The 26,254-nt window shown below is 38.8% G+C and overlaps 1 protein-coding gene across 1 annotated transcript; it reads right to left on the bottom strand.

Moving 5' to 3' along the window:
* Window positions 1-580: 580 nt before the first annotated feature.
* Window positions 581-21,995, bottom strand: kitb (KIT proto-oncogene, receptor tyrosine kinase b). Its single transcript, XM_041984303.1, has 21 exons — window positions 21,756-21,995; window positions 19,939-20,214; window positions 19,553-19,837; window positions 16,504-16,643; window positions 15,441-15,609; window positions 15,021-15,210; window positions 14,809-14,924; window positions 14,437-14,551; window positions 13,179-13,366; window positions 12,414-12,520; window positions 11,576-11,702; window positions 11,373-11,477; window positions 11,175-11,285; window positions 10,357-10,495; window positions 10,202-10,269; window positions 9,998-10,089; window positions 5,645-5,767; window positions 5,188-5,299; window positions 4,857-4,956; window positions 2,014-2,119; window positions 581-1,316 (listed from the first exon to the last, which is right to left on the bottom strand). Exons 1-21 carry the CDS (start codon window positions 21,808-21,810, stop codon window positions 1,173-1,175), a joined length of 2,868 nt encoding a protein of 955 aa, XP_041840237.1. The 5' UTR covers window positions 21,811-21,995; the 3' UTR covers window positions 581-1,172.
* Window positions 21,996-26,254: the final 4,259 nt, after the last annotated feature.

The following is a 26,254-nucleotide window of genomic DNA, read 5'->3' as shown; positions in this document are numbered from 1 at the left end:
GGTTCCACCATCACATATACTTTATTATTACAAGTCAACTATATGTATCAAAACTGCAAGAACTTCAAAACCAGAGTGCAGACGCTCTCTTCTGCACGCCCTCTCAACATCACAAACAAATGCATAAAATATTCAAAAGGAAAAAAAAACCTACAAGGCACATCTCTATTATATTTACATTGCATACATTTTGACAATAAAAAGCACACAATCAGTCCTAAACCCCTGGCCTCAGTGGCTTTTCTAAGGAGATTAATATTATCCATAAATACATACAAGAATATACCAGTTAGTCACAGTATTCAAAGCTACAACACACAGGAAGGAATCAGTGTTCATGTAACTTATGGCTTCATTTTATTGTCATTCAGTATCATTGTTTGCATGCCGCGTTTATGGCTCATTAGTCTCTCGTCAAAGACACTGGTCCTTTTAGAGAAGACTTATGTTAGAAGGTATCTTTAATTAAAGGCCTTTCAAACACAACTTTTCACAAATCCAGTGATTTGATACTTAAGCTGAGATGATAAGAATATTTTTTATGCCTGTCCTTTAATATAAAGCAGAAGCAGTGCAGAAATGGAGCCAGACGTGTTTATTCCTCTGGTTGGACTGAGAAAGGTCAGCTCTTTTTACTTGTGACTTGGTTGTTTACTTCACTAGTATCAGCCTTCTCATCTAACTCACCAAGATAAATCTCCCAAAATGTCAAAAAACATGACAGTAAAACTGGAAACCAAAACCAAAAACATGGTAGTCACAGCATCAACTGTATATGTAAGCCAAAGTCCAACATCATCTTTACTTTATCACATATGTACATGTACTTCCAATCTTTTGTTTCCTCAAAGATCCAAAGCATCTTATAACATAATCTAAGGCTGAATGTGAGCCAAAACTCCTCCCACAGCTGAAGGGTGATGCTGTATCTGATGGCCACTTAGTGCTGGAGTCTGCTTTATATAGACGTGCACCTGAAATACCACAAAGATCAATACACCAATGGAAAGAGGAGATAGAGGCTGAGAGCCCAGTGCAGGCTTGTATATATACAATGTATGTGTACATGTGTCTGTTTAAAGTCTGACGTGGCTGCATTTGCAATCAGTTTAAATGGATTTTGTTCAGAGTGAAGCAGAGTTTGTGTGACAGTAGAATGAACAGGGCGTTTTTCAGACATAGTCCAGGAAGACATCAGCCGTGCTCTGCAGCAAAGGCTGGGTCGGAGCCGTTGTACTGCAGACTGAGCTCAGCCTCCGTGATGGCGCCCTCTGCTGTTCTGGAGCACCTGGGGCATTGCTCAGTGTCAGGTACACCTGAGAAGTGGAGATTGGGTTGAAAAGATATTTGGATGAGAAATGATCAGAAAAACATCTAATTTTATTTATTTATCTTGCACTTAATGATTTATTTTTACAGCAGGTCCATGTCATAGACATTTCAGTGTTTGCATGCAGACACCTGAATGCCACATCAAATATTAGGTCATCAAAATATCATTCTGTCTTAATATATGAAAGGCAAAAGAGGGAGATGAGGCAAAGTGCACAGAGTATTCAATGGTGTAAATCCAGCAAGTTATTGCCAGAAATATTTCTCACGCACCTGGACAACAAATATGACTGCGTTTACATCCTAGCAATGCGTATGGGCTCCTATTTGCCCTACAAGCGAACTGGTCTGTGCCAAGAAACTGAAGCCAGATCACCAGCAGACACAACCAGGTCATGCCTTGCCAGCTGGGTCATTTATTTAATTGCTTTCCCTCCTAGAGAATTAGACCGACTTTCCTACTTGGTAAATATAAAGATAAAGAGATGTTATTGGCAGTAATCATAACCAATTAAATCTAACCTTAAAACTTAGCCTTTTATTCTTCTTCTTATCATTATTTTATGATCAACATTTTTTTATTTTAATTTAAGTAAATAAAACCAGACAGGAAATCATTTTATTAATTAAAAAAAAAATATATATATATATATATATATATAATTAGATCTTGCTGCTTACATTCTTGGTATTTTCTGACAACAGTAGTTCAGTTCTCTCCACCAGTTTTCTAAACGAAGGCCTTTTCAGTGGATCGTGGTTCCAGCATGACAGCATCATGTCGTACCTACAGACATGAAATTAGAATTAGTTTCTGGAGTAGGGTACACATCTAACACACACATAGAAACAGCCAGCAAAGGTAAGAAATAAGAATCCAATCGTTCTATCTATCTATCTATCTATCTATCTATCTATCTATCTATCTATCTATCTATCTATCTATCTATCTATCTATCTATCTATCTATCTATCTATCTATCTATCTATCTATCTATCTATCTATTGTTGCAAATATTTTATAAGCATTTTGATTCATTTACTCATTTATTATTCATTTACTCATTTAAGCATTCTTATTCATTTATTCATTTACATTTTATCCTTAGGTTTTAGTAACATGCATTAGGTTTTTGCTTTTAATTAATAGAACTACAGCTTAATTGTTAGCATTGCTTTGCAGGTTACAGATAGTGTATTCACATAAACTCATATAAGGTTACTGAGTTCAATACTGAGGAAACAGCTGACAATTAGCGGCCTTGACAATGTTCTAGATGGCCACTAGGGAGTAAATCGTAAATATTTTTGTATCTCTTTGCTTATCTATTCACTCCTAGCAGAACGGAATTTCCCAGTAACTCAGAAATCATTAAAAAGTACAGCCTTTTGTGTAAAACGGTGGGAACAGGTAGAAGGAGGTCAGCACAGAGAGGCAGACAGATAACAGGGCAGAGCGAAGTATCTTTTTCCTTTCAGCTCTGACGCACCTCAGACGTACCCCAAAAGGAGGACCTGGAGGAATCAAATTCCCGGAAGAAGGAAGGACCACCTTGCAAAATACACATTCACATGAATGCTCACCACATGCACGCACATAGCCACAATGCTTTGTATCAGTATAAATGAGGAGGATAATTTAGGTAGGCGGGTCTTTTGGCTGAACCGAAGGGTCCCGACACTTTGTGTATTAGTGATCAGAAGCTAAGCTAACAGGCCTCCTTCTCGAGAAGATATGTATTGTTTTCTTATTACTGGCTTAACAAAGAATTGTCAATTCTACTCAAACTCTGGTATTTTTGCCTTCTTTTAAAAATGTGGATTTTTGAACACTCTTCCTTCTGATTTACAGGTGGTGAACAAATCTTTTAAAGCCAACAAAGAATATTTTAAAACTTCACTATCTATCTATCTATCTATCTATCTATCTATCTATCTATCTATCTATCTATCTATCTATCTATCTATCTATCTATCTATCTATCTATCTATTTAAATGTATGCACAAAAACATCTTTAAATAAAACATTAAAATTAAGTTCAATGAAAAATAAAAGACAAAAATAGAAAAAACATTATCTGACAGACTACAAAGTATTTAAAAGTGAAAATGACAGAAAAAAAACCTTAAAGAGACATTGTGTAACATTTTCTGTTTACTGGCCAAAATCAATGTCTGCAAGTATATATGTGTTATTATTGGTGTATTATGATCTGAAACATTCTCGTAAACGTAAAATTTTAGATTTGTTTATACATATGATGGGTAAGCTGGTAGCCATGACAGTCTGCCATCTTGAAACTACAGCTGCTGGCAAGGGACAAATAGCACCAATATGGAATCCCTGCGAGCCAGCACACAGTGATTGAGAAGCAAAGATAAACGAGAGAGGCTTACTATCCCGGCAAGTTGGAAAATTTGCTAAATTGTTATTCACAAAAATGCAGGACCATGCATATGCAGCAGCAGCAGCACTGGAGCCGTTTTCACCATCGCCAAGAAAGCGAAAGGACTGAAAAGGCAGCATGACCACACGGTACAAAGAGGGAGGATCAACATCGTGCTAGGCTTCCCCAGGTGAAAGGAGCTCAAGAAGGAGAAATATTTTTAAAGGGATGCTGAAGCTGCCAGCTTACTCCTCAACAAGTAAGCCGACGGTACTGCCTAAATTAGCCTAAAACTAACTTTTAACATTCGGTTTTGTTAGACAGTGTTGCTCGTTACCATGGGCAGCATGACAGTAGATCCTGTTAAAATACACCAGCCTCGATACAGAAGCTTATGTTTACGTGGTTTTCACAGCCACAATAAAAGCCGGCTTTCAGTGGCGGTAAAGCCAGACCAAAAGCTTTATAAGCTTGCTTTTACTGTGACAAAAAGCCGGTGCTGTGTTGAGGCCAGTTTCACCGTCGTGAACACTCCATGAACTATCGGATGACATTCTTTCATCAGTGTTGTCGAGGCTTTTTGAGACACGGCGGATACCGTTGTTGCAATACGCTCTTGGGAAAGTGAGGCGCAAGAATGCACTATATGTTAGAATGCTATTCCAACGTTAGATGAAAGAAATTCTTAGAAAATGTCCCTTTAAATATCCTTCATTTCTGAGTTAGAACTTACAATACTGTTCTGTTTAGTCTGACAGTAGTGAAAATCTAATCACTTAACATAGACCAGCAGTAAACAGAGAAAGCTACACCCACACACGCACACACAAACATTGGTAAGAGGGTGCAACAGTATGACGTGTCCTGTTGTGTCCTGCTGTAGCACAAATCAAATTAAACCATTTGGTTGATGTAAACAGCAGCATCTGTACATCTGACCATTGTGCCATAGGTCCAGATACCCAAGAACAAGTTTTTCATTGACATTTGTATTTTTCTGAACAGATATACGACCATTTTAAGGTTTGGATACCAAAAGTATGAAAATACTTTTATCTAAAATTGTTTTAATATGCCCCTATAGGGGGATAATCTATCTATAGCTTGATATTTTAAGAGCAATCACGCTCACTTACATCTCAATGGGAGCAAACTCAGGCCTGCTCATCCTGTGGCCTTCTTGAATCATCCTGTAAAACGCTGATCCCACCTGCATCCCAGGGTATGGGCTATTTCCTGCAACACAAACATAAAAAACACTTGAAAAGAAAATTATGGATTCATGCAATGCTGCTGGTTTCTCAGCCAATATGACTTGATTGCATTATTCAATTGTGTAAGTGATGTTGCTGCTTGAGAGCGTTGTCAAGTACCCTAATGAGCCTCCTGTCAGCTCAAAATGATGATAATAATGGCTCAGGCATTATGAAACAGACGCTATAGCACATCTTTAACTGGAAATGTTACCCAGAGAGAAGATTTCCCAGAGTAGGATGCCGTAGGACCACACATCGCTCTCAAAGGTATAGACACAGTCGAAAATACTCTCAGGAGACATCCATTTGACTGGGAGACGTGCCTACAGGAGGGAGAGCCATGATTCTTTTCCTCAATTATAAAAACATCAAATATTTCCTATGTTATGGATCTAAAATGTTCATAAAATGTATTGAAAAGTAGATTAAACTCAGAATAATAAGCAGCACATAGCTTATAACGTAAAATTATGATGATTAATGAATTTTAATAATCATTTTTACCCATGGTTTGGCCACATTTAAACACTGCTTGCATTGTTTCAGTGAGTAAAAAGAACCTTGCGTTGGAGTTTTATGATTTACAGACAGAGAACAAAAAGACAGAAACAAGTAAGGCACAATGAAAGGAGGCGGAAAGGACAGGAACAACTAAAGACAAGACTTACATTTCCCCGGAGAACATAACTGGCGTCAGTGGTGATGTCTCGTGCTAAGCCAAAGTCGCAGATCTTCGCCACCCTACCATGAGTCAGCAGAACGTTTCTGGCTGCAAGATCCCTGTGGATGCACTGCACACACAAACAAACAAGCAAATGAGTATTGACCCAGCAAACAGTATCTGCAGACGGCACATACAACGCATACAAATGAGGCGAGCCTGGTAAAGCTTGTCACTATGCTTTCTAACACAAAAGGCAAACTGTTGTTTAAGAAAGAAAAGCAAGACAATGGAATGAAATAAAGCAAAGGTCAGCACAATTACATGCTTGTTAAAATATGTGTGAAAACTTTGGAAATAACAGAATTGATTACTCATCAAATGCTGTCTGCCTTTCATCAAAGTCACAAGTACAAACGCTTCATTTTTTCACTGAAGATGTCGAACTCTTTAACTTAGAAATTTCCTTATAAGAAGTTGAATAGCCCCATTCAGGTCACAACAAAGTATCTGGGATCGTACTAGGAGGATAAAACTTTCCCATATGTAATTAAGAACAAGTACCATAGCTTGTGTTTGATACGTTAATATCCATTGAACAAAAAAAAAGGAAAAAAGAAAGGAAAAAGTGTATTTAGGGCTTCAAGCAGAGAGCAGCCATGACTGCAAAGATAACAAAGCTCATTTTTACATGCTAAATTTTATTTATTATCTCAATAGATTAACCTTTTTTTCTTGAGATAACTGATTATCACAAGATAATGAGCACTGTTCTTGATATCAAGAGACAGTCAAGGTGAGGCTGAAAATGAGTGGCTAGCATCCAACTGATCCCCTTCATTTAGCCTACGGGGAAAAACGTGGTGTAGAGGATGCAAGTCAGACTTTTACACTGCGTCACTAAACTGAACACTGCATGCCCACACACTATGATTTTATTCATGGACTTCACTTCTGCTTTAACACTATTCATACAGGCACCCTGCAGCACTATGTCTGTGACCTTCAAGTCCACCTCACCCTGATTTTATGGATTAGGAGTTTTTTACAGGACAGACCTCAACAGGCTCGTTTTAATGGTTTTAAATAGGGTTAGGTTTAGGAACATCATTTTTTTTTAACACAGGACTGCCCCAGGGCTTCGTTTTGTCTCCCATTCTCCTGCCATCATCCAACACCAGGTGTAGCATAGGAGACACAGGACTTTTTTAAAGCATGTGGATGATGTGGCCCTAGTGGCCCACCTGACGGACCCCCGGCTCTGTTTGAGTACCATCAGACAGTCAGCAGGCTGGAACTCAACATCACCAAGACTGAGGATCTGTGCTGGAGGGGGGTTAGAGACAACTCATCGCCTGTGTTCACAGCTCTCAGCATCCAGGGCCAACAAGTGGAGCAGGCTCAGCTTTTTAAATTGAAACCTGCCTGACCTTCAAACTACACGCTGACACAGTCCACCTGCTCAGGAAACTCAGGACTTTCTGTAACAGCAAGGACATTTTAACTGTAGAACAAATTAATGATTGAATCTATTCTTGCATTTAACATGCTCCTGGTTCAGCCACCTCACCGTTAAACATAAAACAAAACTCAACTGTGAAATCAGACAGGCCAGTGAAATAATCACCTCATCCAATTAACATTTTATAAAATTCCAGGTAAATGTCTCAAAGTGATGCCAGAATTTGGAAGATCGCTTTAAACTCTGAGCTGCCCTCTAGTGGATGTATTCCCCAACACCCATGCTAACATCCAGGACACATGGAAGTATGTGGGCAGTGACGTTGTCATTTGACATGGACCTACCTATTAATGTGTAAATAGGGATCATAAATAAGCCTTGACAATGATTAGCCTCTTTGTTTAATCATCGCTTTTAAAAATAATTAAACCGTTATCTTGTAAAACTTATCACAAGATAACTACTTTATTATGACAATTATGTTAAAAAAATAAAAATAAAAAATCAAGCATGGCTGTTCTTGGCTGCCATAGATCAGATAAGATGCTCATACCCTTTTAAGAAAATAGCTGTGTAACATTTAAAGGGGTAGTGCACACTAAAATGTGTTTTTTTTATTTATTATTACTTAATTGTGACAAAAACCACCTATACTGTTGTTAAAACTTGTAATTTTTAAATTGATTTAAAAACGGTATTTTGTAGGTCCGAAACTACTCAAAACGCACCCTACAGGGTAGAACCAGGTTTTGTTTTTGGTAACATAAACTCGGTGCTCCATAACGTAATGAAAATAATTTTAAAAACCTCACAGCCTCCACCCTCCAGACGCAAAAAGCAGGTCTTATCCTTCCAGCCATTGAAGCCACTGCAGAGCTTGTTTACCCAGGCCTCTAGTAATACCTCTGGAACATTAGTTGGTGAGACACTATGAACATGTCAGCAAATATTTCTGAGCATTAGCTGTCACTCTTTGTGGGTGGGTGGGTGTGTTTGCTAGTGAGTTTTTCCTCTGTTCTGTATGATACCTTCTGTTTGCTCATGCTATTGTGGACGTGTACAGATGCAATAGTCGTTTTAAAACACAATAAAGAACCTCATTAATTGTAAAAAAAAAAAAAAAAATGCATCATGTGCATCCCTTTTGATGCTTTGGACAGCCGTTACTCTGCACTGACTCCCACACATTTCAGTAGAGCTGGGCGATATGGCCTAAAAATAAAGCTTAAAGCTTTTGTATGCTAAATGTTTGCTTTATTTATTTATACATGAAAGAATGAATTACTGCAAAGAAAAAAAACGTCATAACTTTTGCACTGTATGAATGGCTTCATATCTTGCATAGAGACATGCAACACAACTTCATCTGTCATCTCTTTCCATCTGCATCCTCATCATATGGTATCCACTTTGGAAATAATTCCCCTGATGTTGGTTGTCTCTTAACAAGAGTTTGTGGGCTGAAGATGTCTTCTGCATCACAAAGGGAGCAGCATTTCTCACTGCGGTTATACGCACAGCTAAATTCCAGGCGTGAGTGACGGCTCATTTCACTGACTGACTGCTTTCAGACAAACACTGTTCTCGTATGGAGGGAAGGCTGAGCCCACTGCTAACTATGGAAGCCCAAGGAGAGCATTTGTGTTGCATATAAAAGAGGAAAAAAATCCAGATTTTCATAAAAATTTATTCAGTTAATTGATTTTATAGAATAACCGCCCAGCCCCTACATTTCAGCCCTGGAAAACTTATCTCTGGCAGAAAATCTACCAAAATGATGCACTTGTGTGAACAAAATCTGGGGGGAAAAAAAACAAAACAAACCAAATTGCCTGGACTTTGTCATGAAAATCTCTAGTGCTCATATTTGAAAACAGCTAAATAGTTTCTCCCTACTGTCAGGAATTTTATTTAAAAAAAGCTGAATAACTGTCCAGGAAACTATTGGGACAGCAGAACATACCCCACAGACTGTTGTTTCTGCATTGTTTTACCTTTGTGAGGATGGTAATAATAATGTAATGGTAGAGCAATATTAAAATGTCAAACAGTGTAAGGTGCTGAGTAAGTGTGCTGCATCTCCATTCATTTTAAGTCATGCCTCACCTTTTTCCTGTTTTGTTTTTTTTTTAGTAATAGAGAACCAGAAATAATTGGTTTTCTTAAGTTTGTCACTTCTACTATAGCTGGCATGATTTAACCAAGTTGTCAAATTTTGGAGCAGACCTGGATCATTTTCATTTAAAGTGCAAAATAAGACACTGGGTAGACAATGCCTCTGCCAGGGTCTCTTTACTTCAGTTTGAGCTTTATGGACTGGTGTTGAGTGTGTGCAGTGAACTGAAACTATCTGCATGATGAATATGTGAATTTATCCCAATGAGTTTATTTTGGTATATCAAATAGTGAGTATACCTTTGTTTGAGACTTCACTGATTCTCCTTTTAATGCTAAATGTTCCATTATGCTCAGCAGAAAGCTGCAAACACTCACTTTTCAGCTGCATTAAGTAAACTCACCTTCAGCTGCTTGTTTCTATGAAATAAAAAGGATTCTTAGTTTTGTTTTTTCTTTTTTTTTAGATGAGAGAAAAGTGGAAAAAAAAATAAAGCAATGCCCCAAAATACATGGTACAAATAAGGAGAAGAGTTTTGGTTACAATTCACTCTATGTTCATCACTTCAAGTATAATTGATGCGATTCCATCTTTGGATGTTGGCTTCAATTATGTGGAGTATAAGAGCCTGAGTGAAAGCAGCTACACTCTGTTTCTGATTGTAAATGTACCACCAGCTGACATCAAGCTTTCTGCATGAACGCTGGTCCCGATCCATAATATGATTTAAATCTCCTCTATAACTACTCAATAAATATGAAGACAGTATGTTAAAGCCTTACATTCTTGGAAGTAATATACTCCATTCCTTTGGCAACCTGGTAGGAAAAGCTGAGGAGGTCTTCAGCATCCAGAGACAGCTCATCTATGTCATCTAGACAGAGATTTCACTGTCAGCTTCAGTGAATAAAATAAAGGCTTACACAGGCACTGCTTCATGTTTTATGCAAGGTGTTGTGATTGGAAATGAAGAGTGAGACTCTTACCTGACTGGGAGGACCTTTCCTTCTCAGAGGGACGCATTGGCATATATCCTGTACCAGTTGGATCGTTGCTATTCACACACAGATAGACACAATTAAATATTAAAATTACCCACTTTTGGTTGTAATCACAGTTAAGAATATGCACACATAAACACCTTGTTGGCTCAGTCTTGTTTGAGACATTGCGATAGTAACCATCTCCAACCTGGGAGTTTAGGAAGGATTCTCTTTTTCTTCGCAGGAAGTTGAGGAGGTCGCCATAGCAACAGTACTCTGTGATCACTAAAATCGGGCCTGGCAGGATGAAGAGAGTAAAGAAAAAAAAAAAAAAAAGTCATTCACTGGTTTTTAAACCATGACAACAGTGAAACAATGAAAAGGGAACAAAAGATGTAGTTTGGTGGTTTGGTATTTGTAATGCCATGTTTGTCACTTTAACAACTGCATCTGACACAAATAAGGACACATGATGAACATCATCAGATTGTTTTTAAGACAACCTAAAGTATTATGTCAAAACACCCCAAAACTAATTTGTGTCAGACATCCGTCAAGTGTGTAGCGTGTCTGTCACATTCACATACTCAGTGGAATTCAATAAAAATGCTGCATTACAATCAATATTAAGGTCTAGAAAGGCAGGTAAATGATATTGATCAACAGATAATTTGTGGCAAGTCAAACTGCATCACATCTTCATATTGAAGCTGGATGGTATTGGATTTTTTATGTGGTAAGTGAGTCAGCACATAAGCATATAAGTATGTGTAAAAGCTTTTGAGGCAATCTCTCAAACATGCAAACTACCATAAACACACTTAATGAATAAATTATAATAACAGTCATACTATTGATAAAGTAGATGCAAGAGATTTAGCTTGTGCACCCAATGAAAATCAGAGCAACTTTAATAAAAAATATGTCTCTCGTCCTGCTGAGTGAACGACATTTCTTTAATGAAGAATCCGCTCACCTGCGACAGTGCAGGCTCCCAGGAGGTTTACGATGTTCACATGGTTACCAAGGTAACTGAGAACCTTTAGTTCTGACATCAGTGCCTCCTTTTCCGTGGAATGGGGGTTGGCTAAGATGATATCATCACAAGTCCTTGAGTGAATGTGATCACCACCACTGTGCACAATGTCAAATGAGTTCTTTGTCAAATACTTACGTTTTAGCATCTTAACAGCGACGGTTGTTACAGTATCTGGGGAGCACAGTCCGTATGCCGTGGCCCTTACCACCTTTCCAAAGGCCCCCGAGCCCAGAGTTTTACCTTTAAAAACACCAAACATTTTTAGCATTTTTCTGAAACAATGACTTGTGCACAAATGATAATATAATGTAGCTATTAAAATATGGATGCTGTCATACCAAAGCGAAGCTTTTGTCGGGGAAACTCCCATTTGAGATCATATGGTAGCTGAAGTGGGTCAATATATATGTAGTTGTTTCCATTGATGCTCTCAATGACTTTCCACTGGATCTGAAACTTTGGTTTCTGTTCAGCGAGAAAACAGAAGCCAGATTTATATATATATAAAGATATTAGCTCAGTTTCCCAGCATTTCTTGCTATAAGTGATTACGCAGATATAACTCATATCTTTGACCTTCTCTCATTGCTCTTCCATCCAAGTTTTGATCGCTTAGTGCACTTTGGTTGACAGCCTGCGTCTAGACTTTGCCTTTAACATCCCATTGCAGACACATACACTGGTGCTCAAGGAGTCTGACTCATCTCAGTGGAATAAAAGCAGCTTGCTTATGGGGGTGAATTAATGACTTGATGCATGATTAGACAGTCAAAAAACTCTTAAACTGCAGCATGTGTACACTATGAAAGGTTGATTGACTGTTCAAATTCATTAGGACACATTCATGCTGATTAAAAGGACACACTTTCACTCTTCTGCAGTTTATCGTCAAGTGTAGAAAAACTGAGGACTTTAACATGCTCTACACAGCACAGAGGCAGGCCTTGATAGTAAATGAGAATGGGCCCTCTGCCAGAAGCTACTGAAGCCATTTCCTTTTCTCTCATGCAAACTGTTTATCAGTGCCGCTCAAGACTTGATTTAACACTGATGCCTATAAAGTGATGTGTAGGTTAAAACCGGATTTATGGCCACAGAAGTGAGATTTACAACCTTACTATTACTCAAGTTACATTTGCACCAGTAATATGATATGCATGCTTATTTCTTTCTTACCTGCATGTACTTGTAGAGTAGCACTACTAGAATTAGGCTGAGAAACACGCCAGTAGCCACCATGCCAGTTAGAAGGGGTGTGAAGAGTTTATGGGGGACGACGCGCTCTGAGAACAAACACACACCCAACAAGATCAGTGGTCACGGGGATCACATTTAGATATAAACAAGCTTTTACTGGTGGTTTTAACTGGCGGTTGCACAAACATCTTCTGCATCTGTGGGTTGTGGTCATTAATGTGATGCGTTTCCTGCACCTTTAGCCTACACAAACTCAACTCTAATGCTGCATTCAAGTATTGACATAAAAAAATCCTATGGGGTTCAGCATTTTTTCACACACAAAACTTTCAGACCTGGGATGAATAGCTCCTGACTCCTATAGTAAAACAAGCCTCCCTCATACACACACACACACACACATGGCTGCATCATCTTCCTCCACTGTTACGACAGACAGCTGCAGCAGTGGTGTTTGTTTGTGTGACAAGGATTAGTGAGTCTACGCCATATAATCCCAGCCTGCACAGTCAGCATACACTAATCTCATTCAATCTGTACCCAGTAAATACACACCTGGCCTCTGCAGACACAGGGTCAATGGGTTTGTGCTTCTCTTTGAGTATTTATACAAAGCCTTCAAGTTACGGTTTACAAGATAAACCCCCACCCCTTCACAGACTGGCACTTCTGCTGTGTCAGCTACTTATATGTGCACATACTATATGTAAACTTTACAGTTTATGGTATGTGTGTGTGTCGTACCACTGATGGAGAACAGTGTGTAGGCTTCTTCTCCTTCTGTAGAAGCCACACACTCCAGAGTGTGGTATTGAGCGTGCTCCTTGCTGACGTTCAGTCGGCTCTCCACCTCACTCCTACCAAAGGCCGACTCCGTCAGCATGGCCACCTCCGGGGTCTCCCACTGGGTGGCATTGGGCAGGAGTGAGCACCTGTTGAAAGGACAGAGTTGATCAAAGTGCCTCTTTTACCTTTTTCCCCAACATTCTCCTGCGTGTTTTAGCATTTACATTCAACACAAACAAAAAAATGATAAGGCAGTGTAGATAAATAGTGTCATGGCACTATGTAACCTTATTGTATGAAAGCTCAGTGAGGAATTTGCTCTGTTATAGTTTATTTATGTTTTTTTCTGCCATTTAAAAACTCTTCCTCCTATACCTTCTTTTGTCATATTTGGACAGTTAGGTAAAATCTTGAATCCAGTTGCCGAAAGTTGCTCTAAAAAAGCATCAAAGTTAAGAACAAACTGATGCAAACTGATGTGTCTTTTTGTGGAAATATGGATCTCATTTGTCTCTGTTTGTGCAAATTTCTGTATTGTTGAACTGGTTTCTTTTTTTTTTGAGAATACCAAGCATTATGTACTAGATTTTTTTATTTTTAAAAAATGTTTATAGTAAAAAACATAACCAGTTGTTTTCTTATGATAACCTGGTAATTATTCTATAATCTCAAGAGATTCAATAATCAGAATCATCTTCATTAGCTCAGAACTTCATAAAACTATTACACGACCGACCCCTCTGTCAGTTAATATTGAGAAGTACTCACATCTCAGAACTATATCAGAATTGTAATTTATTAGCTCTGATTGTGTCTTCAAATGTTTTTGTGTGTATGCATCAATAATACAGTAAATGTTTGAGGCAGGTGATCAGCGCTATTGAACATCTCCTACCGAAACTGCCAAAAGACTAGTGGTCTGATGCCAGGTGGTAATAACGGTAAAAACAGGATGAAAAACATTGAAACATTAATTCATCATGTTAATCAGTAGCGTATCATAATGTTTACATGGACATTCAGTACTGTAGATAATCTGTTCTTGCATCTCTCGTCTTCACATTTAAAAAATGATATAAGGTCTGCGGTGATGGTGAGGTAACAGCAAAATGTGTCAGGCGTTTTACAGCAGAACCTTTTGTGTGTTTTTTTTTTTTTGTGATAGTTAAATCTAGAAATGAGATGGTCTTCTGATCACAGTATATTTTTGGCATACCTTGTTCGAGGTAGCTCACAGAAATACCAGCTGATTTTAGGGACTGGGTAACCTGCAGCGATGCATCGCACCTGTCCATCAACTGGCCCCTCTTGGGCGATGATAACAGGCTTACCTTAAAGACAAATTAATTTCATGAGAGGTTTAATCATGCTTTTGTAGTCCTCATCTCCTATCAAACAAAAAACTATTTAGATAAACCTGCAGATGTGCATGTGGCAAATAACAATAATTCTACATGTATTGTATAAATGATATAACTTTGAATGAAATTATCAAAACAAAGATCTTAAGTGTTACTTTCATGTACAAACTTTCAGAAATTTAGCTTGAATTATGAAACACCTCTAAACAAATGATTGCACTACTTACTGTTGACATACACATGGAATAAATGATCAACAGATGCATCTTCATGATTGGCTGAGAACTTATAGATCCCACCCTCTGAGCCAAGAACCCGGACCAGTCTGAGCTCGCTGATGTATCTGATTAAACAAACAAACAGACAAAGAAACACAGCTTTAAAAACATGCACACAGAGTCACATGTTGCAGTATTGACATGCTGCGAGCTCAGTGTACCTGTATTTACGGCGGTGGACAGTGATAACGTGCTCTGTGGTGTTGAGGAGACGCTTGTCATTGAAAGACCAAGACAGGGAGTGGGGAACAGGGTGGGCATCAAATTCCACTCTGAGGCTCAGGCTCTCCCCTTCTTTAACATCTGCCTGGACAGGACCTGGACCTCCTATCATAGTTATAAACCCCTGATCTGAAGAATAGAGAGAGATTAAATTGCTGGGAAAACAAAAATTCTCAAATCATGTTTTGAATAATGACGTGTGGTATTCTCTGAGACTAGGACCTTAAATATGCAAATAGCATACAGTTAATTAGTAGAGTGCTGCTATGTTTATCTTGTTTTTGGTGGCGTGTATGTGATCAACTGTGTTCTTGCACATACACAGATAAATAAACCAACGTACCAACTTTAAGACTTACCGCGTACGTCCAGCTGCAGTGCTGCATCACTGCTGCCTCTTTCATTGTGGGCGTGGCAGCGGTAAGTGCCTGAGTCTGATTGGTCGACGGCCGTGATCAGCAGTGAGGTGGAACGCTGATAACCGCGGAAACCAGACAGGATGTGTGAGTTCTGGGATTCATCAGGATACTGCAAAACATTAGCAGAAGGGGTTATATTAACAGGTGTAGCATCACTCGTTCTATAGGAGCTTTAAATCCTGTCAGGTTTTATGCCAAACTTTATTATTTTTTTTAAATCTGAATAAACAAAATTTTCTTATATTTGTCCTAATTTGAAACTGGAAACTCCAAGTTCCAGTTTTTACTAAATGCAGCATGGCACAGTGGAAGAATACAAATCAAAGCACTAAATGAATGAAATAAAGCAGAATTATTTCACAGTGGTTATACTCTACTCTATACCTGTGCTGAAACTGTGTTTGGTTTTATGCTTTCAAAAGTGAGATTCTCACCATAAATAATGGTGTCGCCTGAGTCCTTTCCTTCCATAAAGTCAAAGTTAAATAAACAACATATAGCCTTACATTTTTTTTCTTAAAATATGGACAATCTGTGGACATTAATCACAATGGATCTCAATTTTCAAAGCCTTTGGGGGTGGGGACCACTGCTCTAAAACACAAATAAATCTGTGCAAATCTTCCCAAAACCACTTAGGGAGCTGCTGCATTGTCTGATTTCACATGAAAGTCCCCTTTCTGCTGACAGTATGAGCCCCATGATATCATTGACTATGTCTGCACAATTTTTATCTAAAGGTTTAAGCCAAAAAATGTGCCAAACACAGGTCAATTACAAGTAAAGGACATAGCAGCAAAGGGCTGTGTTTTATGTTGTTAATCTTCTTTATTATATGCCTTTAAATTTTAAGAAATACCACTTAGCACTATTGTCATGCAGTAGTATTTCAAAAAACTCCAAAAATAGTTTGCATTGCGAGGCAGAACACAGTGTTTGACATTCAGGCAGTCAATCCACCTCGCTTAAAGAACTGCATAGAAATCCCTAACATCAATCTCACCACAGCTGAAGGGAAGTCCCACTTAAGACTGAAGTCCGGGTTGACATTGGTGGAGCTACAAGTCAGCTCAAACTGCTCTCCTCTCTTTAGGATGACAGTGTCTTTCTGGGACAGCATGATCACAGGGCGCAACTCTGGCACTGGATCAAGAGACACAAAGCCAACATTGTGATAACATCATAACTAAACCACCATGCTGTCATTATGACTGTTTTCATAACAGTGCTCATTAACTCTTAAGCTCATGTTACATTAATTGCTCAAGCACTGACACCGGCCAAGGTGATGAGTATTAGTGATCATCTTTAATGCTTGAATAGGAAATATGTTTGCATTAGATATTCAATTTCATCAAAAGGTAGTTTTCTAATTTTTTACAAAAAGACAAACATGATAAATTACTATATTTATACAACAAGTCAAATAACCCTCAAGGGTGTGTGACTAGTGGTTTACGCTCACATGACAGCTCACAAAAGCTTTAGTGTGTGCACATGCACACACTTGTGTGCACATAAATAACATGATACATTTACCACATTAAATACAGAAGTCGTGCCACTTGCTGTGTTTGTCCTGCCGTAATTCTGCTTAACCACAACACAGCCTTCATGCTCAGTTGCACAGCTTTGTTTGGTGACGGCCCCTCCCTCCCACACGTCTCCTCTATCTCTTCATCATTCAAAAGGACACAAACATAACCCCCCCACACCCAGCACTACCATGCCTCCTTTTAGACTTGCACTGCAGACACGACTGCAAGTGCTTATGCAGTACCAAGGACAGAAATATGATCGCTGTCCACTGACATCAATTTAAGGTCCACTTCTCACAAAAGTCAAGTTTTTTTTTATTCATTGCATGACATTTGAGCAAAAATCAGCATTAAGCTATGGATTTTTGCTTTAAATCTGCAGAGAACCACCTATGATCTCAGAAAAATATGGTCAGACAAGGTCAGTATGTTCAACATAGAAGATAGGTGGAACAGCTCTTAACTACTTGCGGATGGGGCTTTACTGGTGTGCTTTTAGAAACTAATGTAATTAGAAGCTAGTACAAGCTTCAAGAAAAGGTTAGTACAAACTTGATGGAGAAGACCAAAGCACAGTAATGAGGCATAGCTCTCAGCTGAGTTTAGCAAGAGCTCATCACTTGGCTGGGACCAGGAGTTAGCTAAAGGCTTTGCTTAGCTAGCTTTCAGTCACTCAAGCTTGAAGTTAGTCAAGAAGTTTGTTAGAACAGCTCTCTTGGCCATGTGAACCAGAAGTTATTGTTAACAGAGCTACCACTTGGCTGAGCAAGCTTGAAGTCCGAAGGTTCAGGATACACAGAAGTCCAGAGCTATCCAAGGAATTAGTTGAGCTAGCTTAAAAGACTATTACATATTCCGCAAGAAAATAAAACAAAATTTCTCATAAAGTATGAAACTACCAGGTCAAAACTAATTTTGTTCTTGTTCTTACCACCTCAAAACCAAGAACAGAGTTCTCTAGGTAACAAGCTTTAGCCGGCTAAGGAGCTAGCCAAGTTAGCACTAGGCTATAGCAAATGGTGTATTTTCAATAATGCTGAGAGCAAGTGAATACCATTCTCATGCCTCACTTGCATCCAACCTTTCATCATCTGATGCCTGATTAGCATATTCATAAATTCCATTTTTACAAAAAGGGTCATTTTATAACAATAAGATATGTTTTAAACTTCTAAACATCACATTTCGGAGCAAACATTTATGCAGTACTGTTTTTAGGGTTCTATTAAGGGCTGGAGTTGGGCTTTAAATTATGTTAAACATGCAGAATACTGAATACTGTGTCCAATTTGTAGGCATTTTATAGCTTTATAGAAGACAACAATCATATTGGTTCAACCTGTTGTTCCAATCTGGGCCCATCAACATCTTCTCAGTTTCATGTGCATTATAACGGGAGACTGAGAGGATGAAGGCTGCATGTTGTGGTTATCCTCTGACTTTTCCAACTAGGCCTGTTGCAATAATTATATTTGCAATTTATTGTACAGTTATGCAATTATATCATATATTAACTTCCTATGTTATCTAATAATATGTTTGCATTTATGTCTCTTTCAATGAATTCTTTCACAAATTCTTATGAACGTGATGCTAGAAAAAGCAGGAAGGTTTCCATGGCTATTATAAATTTATAGTATGGTAACAGGCTGCAACTCTATCTCACAGTTAATCTTTTTTTGCCATCATTTCTGATCAAGTGAATTGCATTCTTTAGTTACTGTCTGTGTACGAATTCACCATGAGTGGAGATCAGGCAGTTTATCCACACACAAATACACACAGCCGCAGTGAAGTAAATGAAATTAAGATAGAAAGTGTTTATCTTCGTTAATCTAGATAGAAAGTTTGAGAGAATAAGTATGCATGAACTTGTTTTTAAGGCCTTGTTTTTCAAGAATAAGCTCAAACAAAAAGATGGCTCTTTGTACCTCACTGAGCAATGCTCAATGCCAATTCAATGTCAGTAGTTCTGAGACATCATATTGCCCTGTTCACCTCTTTTGCTTGACACATGTAAAGTTCACCTGCATCCTACTAAAACCACTCAAATGTGGTTTGTCAGTACCACTTGGAGAACAAACAGAATCCAGGAAGCTTCCTGTATCCTACCAAAGATTATTTCCTTACCAGAAGACCACTTCATATTTGTTATGGAAGTAATAGGAGACGACAGAGACACAATCATTTGTGCATCCTAGAGGCAAATGCTTTGGTTTTTCTTTCAGTAAATAGTTAGTGGATGTATATTTTTAAGATGAAAAATGTTAACGCAACAGAAATATTATTGTAAATCCCCTCTTATCTAATGTTTTTAGTAAAGATGGCTACTTTCCTGTCAACACCTTTACATGGAGTATTTGTTGCATTCCTTCTTGTCCTCCCTTTTTAGCTTCATTAACACTCATGAGACAAATTTAGTGTAGCTATGCCACATGGAACACTTGTATGTAACCCTTTTACAGACCTTAACAATACATCTCACTTCTGTCACGCGTCACATTGCTCACTCACCGAGTCGAACATCTACAGTGTACTGGCTTGACATCACTTTGACTCCACTGAGCTGACCCACACATACGTAGCAGCCCTCGTATTCCTTTCCAACGTTGCTGATGATGACGCCTTGCTGCAGGTTGCTGCGGTAACTCATGCCAGAGGGCAAAGGTCGTCCATTGCAGGTCTCCAAAGCCAGGTTGGTGACCTCAGGGTTGGTCACAAGACATGGGATGGTGCAGTTCTCACCTGCTCGCACCAGAATAACATTCACCATGGTGCGCTGGAAAACATTGTGGGGGTCTAAGAAGATGAGGGACAGAGGAAACTTTGGATAAATAAATGCTACTGCAATGAGCGTCTGTGTGCAATTGCAAGCATCTAACAAAACCTTGAACACCCACCTTTCACGTAAACATAGATGGAGCTGTGTTCTAACGTGCTGTTGTTGACACACACATAACGACCCATATGGTAGGTCTGCACTGCTGACAACCTGACAGAAGCCACTCCGCCCTCCTCCACCTCTCCCTCGAGCCGTCGTCCCTTCTCCCTCTGCCACCTTAACTTGGATGGAGCACCAGACGTTGTGGCATTGTCATGGCAACGTAACTCCAGCTTCCCCTTCTTGGGAACCACTATGTGAGGCCCACTAGGGGAAATGATTGGCTCAGACCACACTGGAACAAAGGGCAAACTGTATGGTTGATGCATGGTCGACTTGGATGCTATTTTTTTTAAAATTATCATGGTTACAGATTGAGTAAATATCCAGACTACGTGGACTAATAAAGATGATTTTCCTTATAGATGTGTTTTCAGATATTCTAATTCATGCTATTAGTTGATTGGCCCTCAGATACAGTATATTGAAATGTTTGAACAGAAATAGCATCCTTAAGCTTGAAAAGCTGCAACAAATCAGTGTTGGTATTGCTGTTTGAACAGCCAAAACATCAAAATATTCAGTTTTACTTTGTTTCAGTTGACTTACCGCTTCATTGACCTAACGTTTCAGCTCTAGAATAGAGCAAAACCAAAAACAATCAAGGGTCTGATGTGATAGTTAAATAGGATGTAATCACTGGCACAGAGCCCCTCAGGAGAGGCTGCTTTCTAACCACCACAGCTCAATTGGACAATCAATAATTATGAGCAATCTTGCCTCTGAGTAATCATGCATTAAGTCCCCTTAATCCATTCCCTTCATATGAGTAAACTAAACTAACGTTTGAGTTTAATTTTGATCCCCCCTTACCAGCCAGCCCCCAACAAGATCTCCACATGATAAGCATAATTTTTAAGAACAGGATTTTCATGTGACTACTATGCCCTCAGGCTGGAGTAGAACTCAGAGACCAAGATCCATCTGGATGCTCTCTCTGCAAAAACACATCAATAGACTATCCGTGTTTGTGCAGGCAGTGGGCTCATGTCTTCTTGCTGAAAATTTGGAAGAATGTGCTGCTGTGATACTAAATAGGCTAAAGGTTTCACGTAAAAACCTGAGGCTGTTCTGTGACTCAATTCTAGACTTACAAAAACACCAAAAAACTGGAAGGTGTCAGCTGCGAGGGCAACTGGGAAGAAAAAAAAAGAAAGGAAATATGTGCGCCTTTCTTTCTTCTTTGTTCTGGTGCAACCTACTGACTTAGATTTCGGATAAGATAAATAATTAATTGTTTTCTAACAACCCACGCACACACATACAAACACTAGCATAGCGTACATGTATACTAGTATACATGCAAACACACGCACGCACCTGTTGCCAGTTTGGACAGGCAAAATCAGTGGAAAAAAAAACACGTCGCGCGCACCACAAACCAGTGGTTTAGTTATGCAAATGATCCCGGATACGAGCTGAGAAGTTGGTGACAGGTTAGTCGTGTCAGGGCTGTACCGTTAAAACACGTTTCCAGGAACAAACTGTCTATCTAAATTCTACAGGGAAAAAAGAGAGAAAACATGCGCAGTGGTACGCTCTGCTTCTTGCTTATAATCAAGGACAAAAGACATTAGACATCAGCAAAACACGTGGCGTAAGTTGAAAACAGAAAACTAAGTGGAATATAAGTGCGAGAAAAATAAATATATGAACCCTCAAGATAAGTATAGTTGTTATTCCCAGTTAAATAGATTAAAATAACACGCAAAGACACGAGGATAGATAATAACAAATAATAATATATGTAAAGAATAACTTCGATGTAATTCTTACCTGTTAGTAGGAGTAATATGAAACACGAGGCACAAACAACCCAGTGGCACCTCATTATTAGGCGGTTTGTGAACCTTTTATTTTACTCCATTCGTTTCAAGTGCAAAAATAACCATCCCGCGCTGAAAAGCAGCAGATCCCATCCAGCACAGTGACACAGAATAAATTGGCTGCCTCCAACGAAATGAGCGCACGGACACAAAAATCCAGCAGGATCCGACTCCTTCTGATGGAGTTCAGTGGCGCTTAAAGAAACAGTGCAGCACCTCTCCTCCTTCGTCCTCAGGACGTCTGCCACTCCTTTCTATCTGTCCCGCATTGGCTGGACACCTGCCAAAGGTGGTGAACCGGTTATTTCCGGGAAACAAGGATTGTTTGCGTGCCAGCTTTTCTAACACAGTCATTGCAGAGAATAAGGAATAAGGAATTCTCCACTAACGGTATTGCTGAGTTATAACCAGGAAAAACAATTCCGTTAATTAAGATGACCATTCACTTTAATCACAAACATTGCAGAATAGTTTTTAATGAACTGGCACACTTTATGGACTGAGACAGTGTCCCGAAGTGATGATGACAGCTATTATTCGCGGGCTCCCCGCAGGAGCTATTTGAGTTTGAGATCTATATCATGGTCTCACATTTCCCAGCCCTAATCAACATCACAGTGTTCTCACTTTCCCCTGATTTGATAAGCCTGGAGGCATCACTTGTAATGTAGTGGTGTGCAACAATTTTAAGGTAAACTTGATGAGAAGACAAGCCTTAAAACATTTTCCAGCTGCCAACAGGAATACAAAAACAGGTTTGGCTTCATGTTGTTTAAGAGCAAACATTTATAAATAATTTCCTTCAAGTGTTTTTTCATTACAGAATTCCCTTTTTGTGGATACTAAATGCCAAAGAGTCACCAAGTTTGAATGCTACCACATTGTTTCTAATCACTGTCTCTTATGTGAAATGACAGCAGCTTTTTTTCTCATTGCACTGAATGTATTTTAAGAAGATCAGTGATCTGCTAAAAAAAAAAAAAAAAAAGGCAACTTATCCCCCCCCTTTTTTCAGTTCTCTCATTTCCTTCATCCAAGATGTATCGGATGCCATCCGTGCAAATGGAGGTTTCGGATGTTTAGGACCTTTGGGACAGAAAACTCAACTAAAGGCTAATGAAAGTCCACACTATCAAAAGATTTGTAGGTGAAGAAACAATCCAATCTCAAAACCCAGCCTCTGTCATCAAAACCTAATCCACAGATTTTTATCCACAGACAAGATTTTTGCAGTTTTTTTTTTTTTTTTGTGCAACTACATAGTACAAGGACTCTATAGAGCAGGGATCACTAAGTCTGGACCTCTTGGGCCCATGTCCTGCAGGTTTTCACTGTGTCCCTTCTCCAACACAGCTAAATCAAATTAAATTAAACAAACAGTCTATAAAATTCTGCACAGTGAATTTGAATTGGGTGTGTTGGAGCAGGGATACATTGAAAACCAGCAGGACAATGGCCCAAGAGGTCTGGATTTGGTGTTCCCTGCTATAGAGGAACACTCACTTCGCATTTTCTCAAGAAGTCACAAACTGACTGTTGCATCACATTTAATAGGAGAAAAGGTCTAGATGTGGAGGTTGAAGGGGTTAAGAGATATTTTACACACATGACTGCTGAGGCGAAGAGTAAAATTTAAATGCTGTCCTGACCACTGATGCTCGAGGGCAACTTTGAAATATTATTTTGGGATATATTAAAAAATGACATGGTTACCAAGATTATTAAGGTTGCCATGCCATGTACCACACACTGGCTAAACACTTATAACATGGTGTAAACAAAAATCAAATGTCCTACTGAAGTGCATTGCATAAAAAGTTGTGTGGGATGGCAAAAAAAAAAAAAAAAAAAAAAGTTTAGCATTGATCAGCACAAATGTGTTTTCTGTTTCATGGCTTTTTTTTGCATTTTTTTCTGGTAGAAAAAAACCCTTACTAACATTGATAAAATATGATTAGAGACACTGTGTTTATATTTTTTAATCCTGGAAGTTCCAGTTAGACATCGGGACACGCTAACAGGTTCGGATGCATAAATTCCTTCAGTACCTCAGGCTACATTAGCAATTCTTGGGAGGAGTGAAATAGCCATTCTAGAGTCTATCAGAGATAAAATATAATTTAAAAATGAGTCTTTTTAGGACCTTCTAATAGCTGAGAGACTTTTGGTTTCTGATAATTTACTTGGATGCCTTAGGCTGGCCCTGTAAAGTGTGGATATTTATATGTTAGCTTTTGATTGGCATTTTTTTCTTTTGGCCCATGTTTATTTAATTTTTTTGTCCTGTTGATTTGGAGAAATATGTGAGAGAACACTGAGATTGCTGTTTTTATTACTTCCACGCATAGACCTCACTGGATTGCCCTACAGCTATTCATGCCTCTCTCAGCACATGATAGCAGAGAGAGGCTAAAGAAAGTAGACCAGATGCACAACACTGCTTTCAAAGACTTTTTTGTTTCTTCTTTTTTAGCGTGCATTGGTTTGTGTTATTTCTGTAATTATTTGGAAAAAATGTGACTAATGACAGTGGTTTCAGTTCAACACCTCCCATTCTGGATGTCTTGCAAAGCTTATTTTCTTTATTTCTTTGCAAAAGGGTCAACTGTCTGCTCTTTAGTGGAACAACAGTCTGTTTAACCTTCACCTGCAGATTGCGCGTGGGTGTTCAGTTAGAGATCTGCACTTCTCTGAAAGTGTGTACATGGGAAAGATGTTTTGGATGACAGTAGTGGCTGAAAATTATATTTCCATACTTCTGTATTTAAAAGAGATTCAACTTATGAGGCATAGTGTGTTTAGTTGAGAATTTTTTAGGTGTTCAGACAGAGATGAAACAGCTATTTATTGTAATTAAGTTATTCTGACAGCAAGTTTTTAAATGATCCCTCCACCAAAAACTGAACAAGTCTATATAATGTGAGGCTGTTAAAATTCAATTTGCTTATAAGTCCAACTCTAGTTATTATTATTCTAAAAAAGTAGGGTTGTAAGAATATTCATATTTAGTCCTGCTTCCATTTCAACCCAACCATGAAATGAAAAGTTAAAGAGGAACATAATCAGTTGCTAGCGACAGCTCTCATGATGCTAGCAGCTAGCAGCTGTTTTCCTTACCTAGCAAACAAGTGTTACCTGTTATTGTTCTTTTGCTTGGTCTTGACACTGGGGGTTAGCAGTTAGCCTCTGCTTTCTCAACCTGGGGTCCTCCATGATCCCCACAAGTCCCCAGCTATTTCCTAGCATCTTGTGCTTACTTTTCATTATGTTGGTTTCTTATAGCTTATTCAAAGTAGCTGTTCAAGTAGTAAGGACTGGTTTCTCTAATTTTCAATGTGTAACCATTGAGGCTGTCCAACCTTGCCTTCTATTGTTTTCTGCAATAACAAGGCCGAAATATCCATCACTGATGGCTGATTTTGCTCATGATATAGTTTTTAACACATTAAAACATCTTATGGACATGTTAACAATGCTAAAACATTATTTTTAGCATACTGTGACTTTAACTTTTCACTATGCATTTGTGTCCAGTAACCTTAAGACAAAGGAAAGCTAGACCTCTGGGTGTCAAAGTACAATCCACCTGTTCACCTGCTTGTAGCCCAGCTGTCCATATGCTCTTTGAAGATGTCACTTGCTTTATGTTTGTGTGCTGAGTGTCCAACAGGATCATCCATATGTCTATTATCCACTGAGTTCGCATGTCATTTGAGCAGTTTTTATGCCTTCCCTATTACATTATTCATTATTGAGGTGAGCGTCTAAGCAGATCTGGGCTGACTCATTCTGACTTTGTCTGCATGTGTCCGGACCAGCACTGTGACTCACTTGGTGCTTTTAGACAGATGAGAACAGCAGTCTCATTGAGGGCAACAGAGGTTTTATACAAGAAAAATAGCCACTCAGATTAGATTACGTAATGAAAAACATTCCTCCTGCCCCTCGTTCCCTCCTCTCCTTTTCTCTTTCACCTTCCCTACCCCCCCCCCCCCCCCCTTCTCCTCTTCAGTGACGTACACGCATATATCCTAACCCAATCATCTACAAATGGAGCTATCTTCACACCCGCAGGAAAGGACGTACACCATCTTTGACACACAAGGTGGAAAGGAAAACCTGCACACACACACACGCCCAATTCAAAGAACACCTCATCATTTCTGCTTTTGATAACTGGCTAAACACTCAGCATTATGTTTTGTTTTGGGTTTTTTTTTTTTCCTAATGCAATCCAACACTTTTCTCCACCTTCTGACTGGGCATTAAAACCTGATATCTGTGTCCATTTGTCTATTTGTTTAGCTCTTCTTTAATACAGTCAGATCATGAGTTTTTTTTATCCCCTCTGTGTGGTTGTTAAGTGTCCATCTGTGGTTTAGTTGTAGTGCTTCACATTTCAATTATGAGCCACTGAACAGACCAAAAGAATAAATATATATATATGTT

This window comes from Melanotaenia boesemani, chromosome 4 (assembly GCF_017639745.1).
Source record: "Melanotaenia boesemani isolate fMelBoe1 chromosome 4, fMelBoe1.pri, whole genome shotgun sequence".
NCBI lineage: Eukaryota > Metazoa > Chordata > Actinopteri > Atheriniformes > Melanotaeniidae > Melanotaenia > Melanotaenia boesemani.
Note: the sequence above shows the minus strand (reverse complement) of the source record. Positions and strands in the feature narration are given on the sequence as shown.

Coding starts and splice junctions, on each gene's coding strand:
- kitb (XM_041984303.1), bottom strand. CDS start 21,810: ATGAGGTGCCACTGGGTTGTTTGTGCCTCGTGTTTCATATTACTCCTA. Junction 11,703..12,413: donor TACTCTACAAGTACATGCAG/GTAAGAAAGAAA, acceptor CTCGCTGAACAG/AAACCAAAGTTTCAGATCCA. Junction 4,957..5,187: donor CTGGGAAATCTTCTCTCTGG/GTAACATTTCCA, acceptor TTTGTGTTGCAG/GAAATAGCCCATACCCTGGG.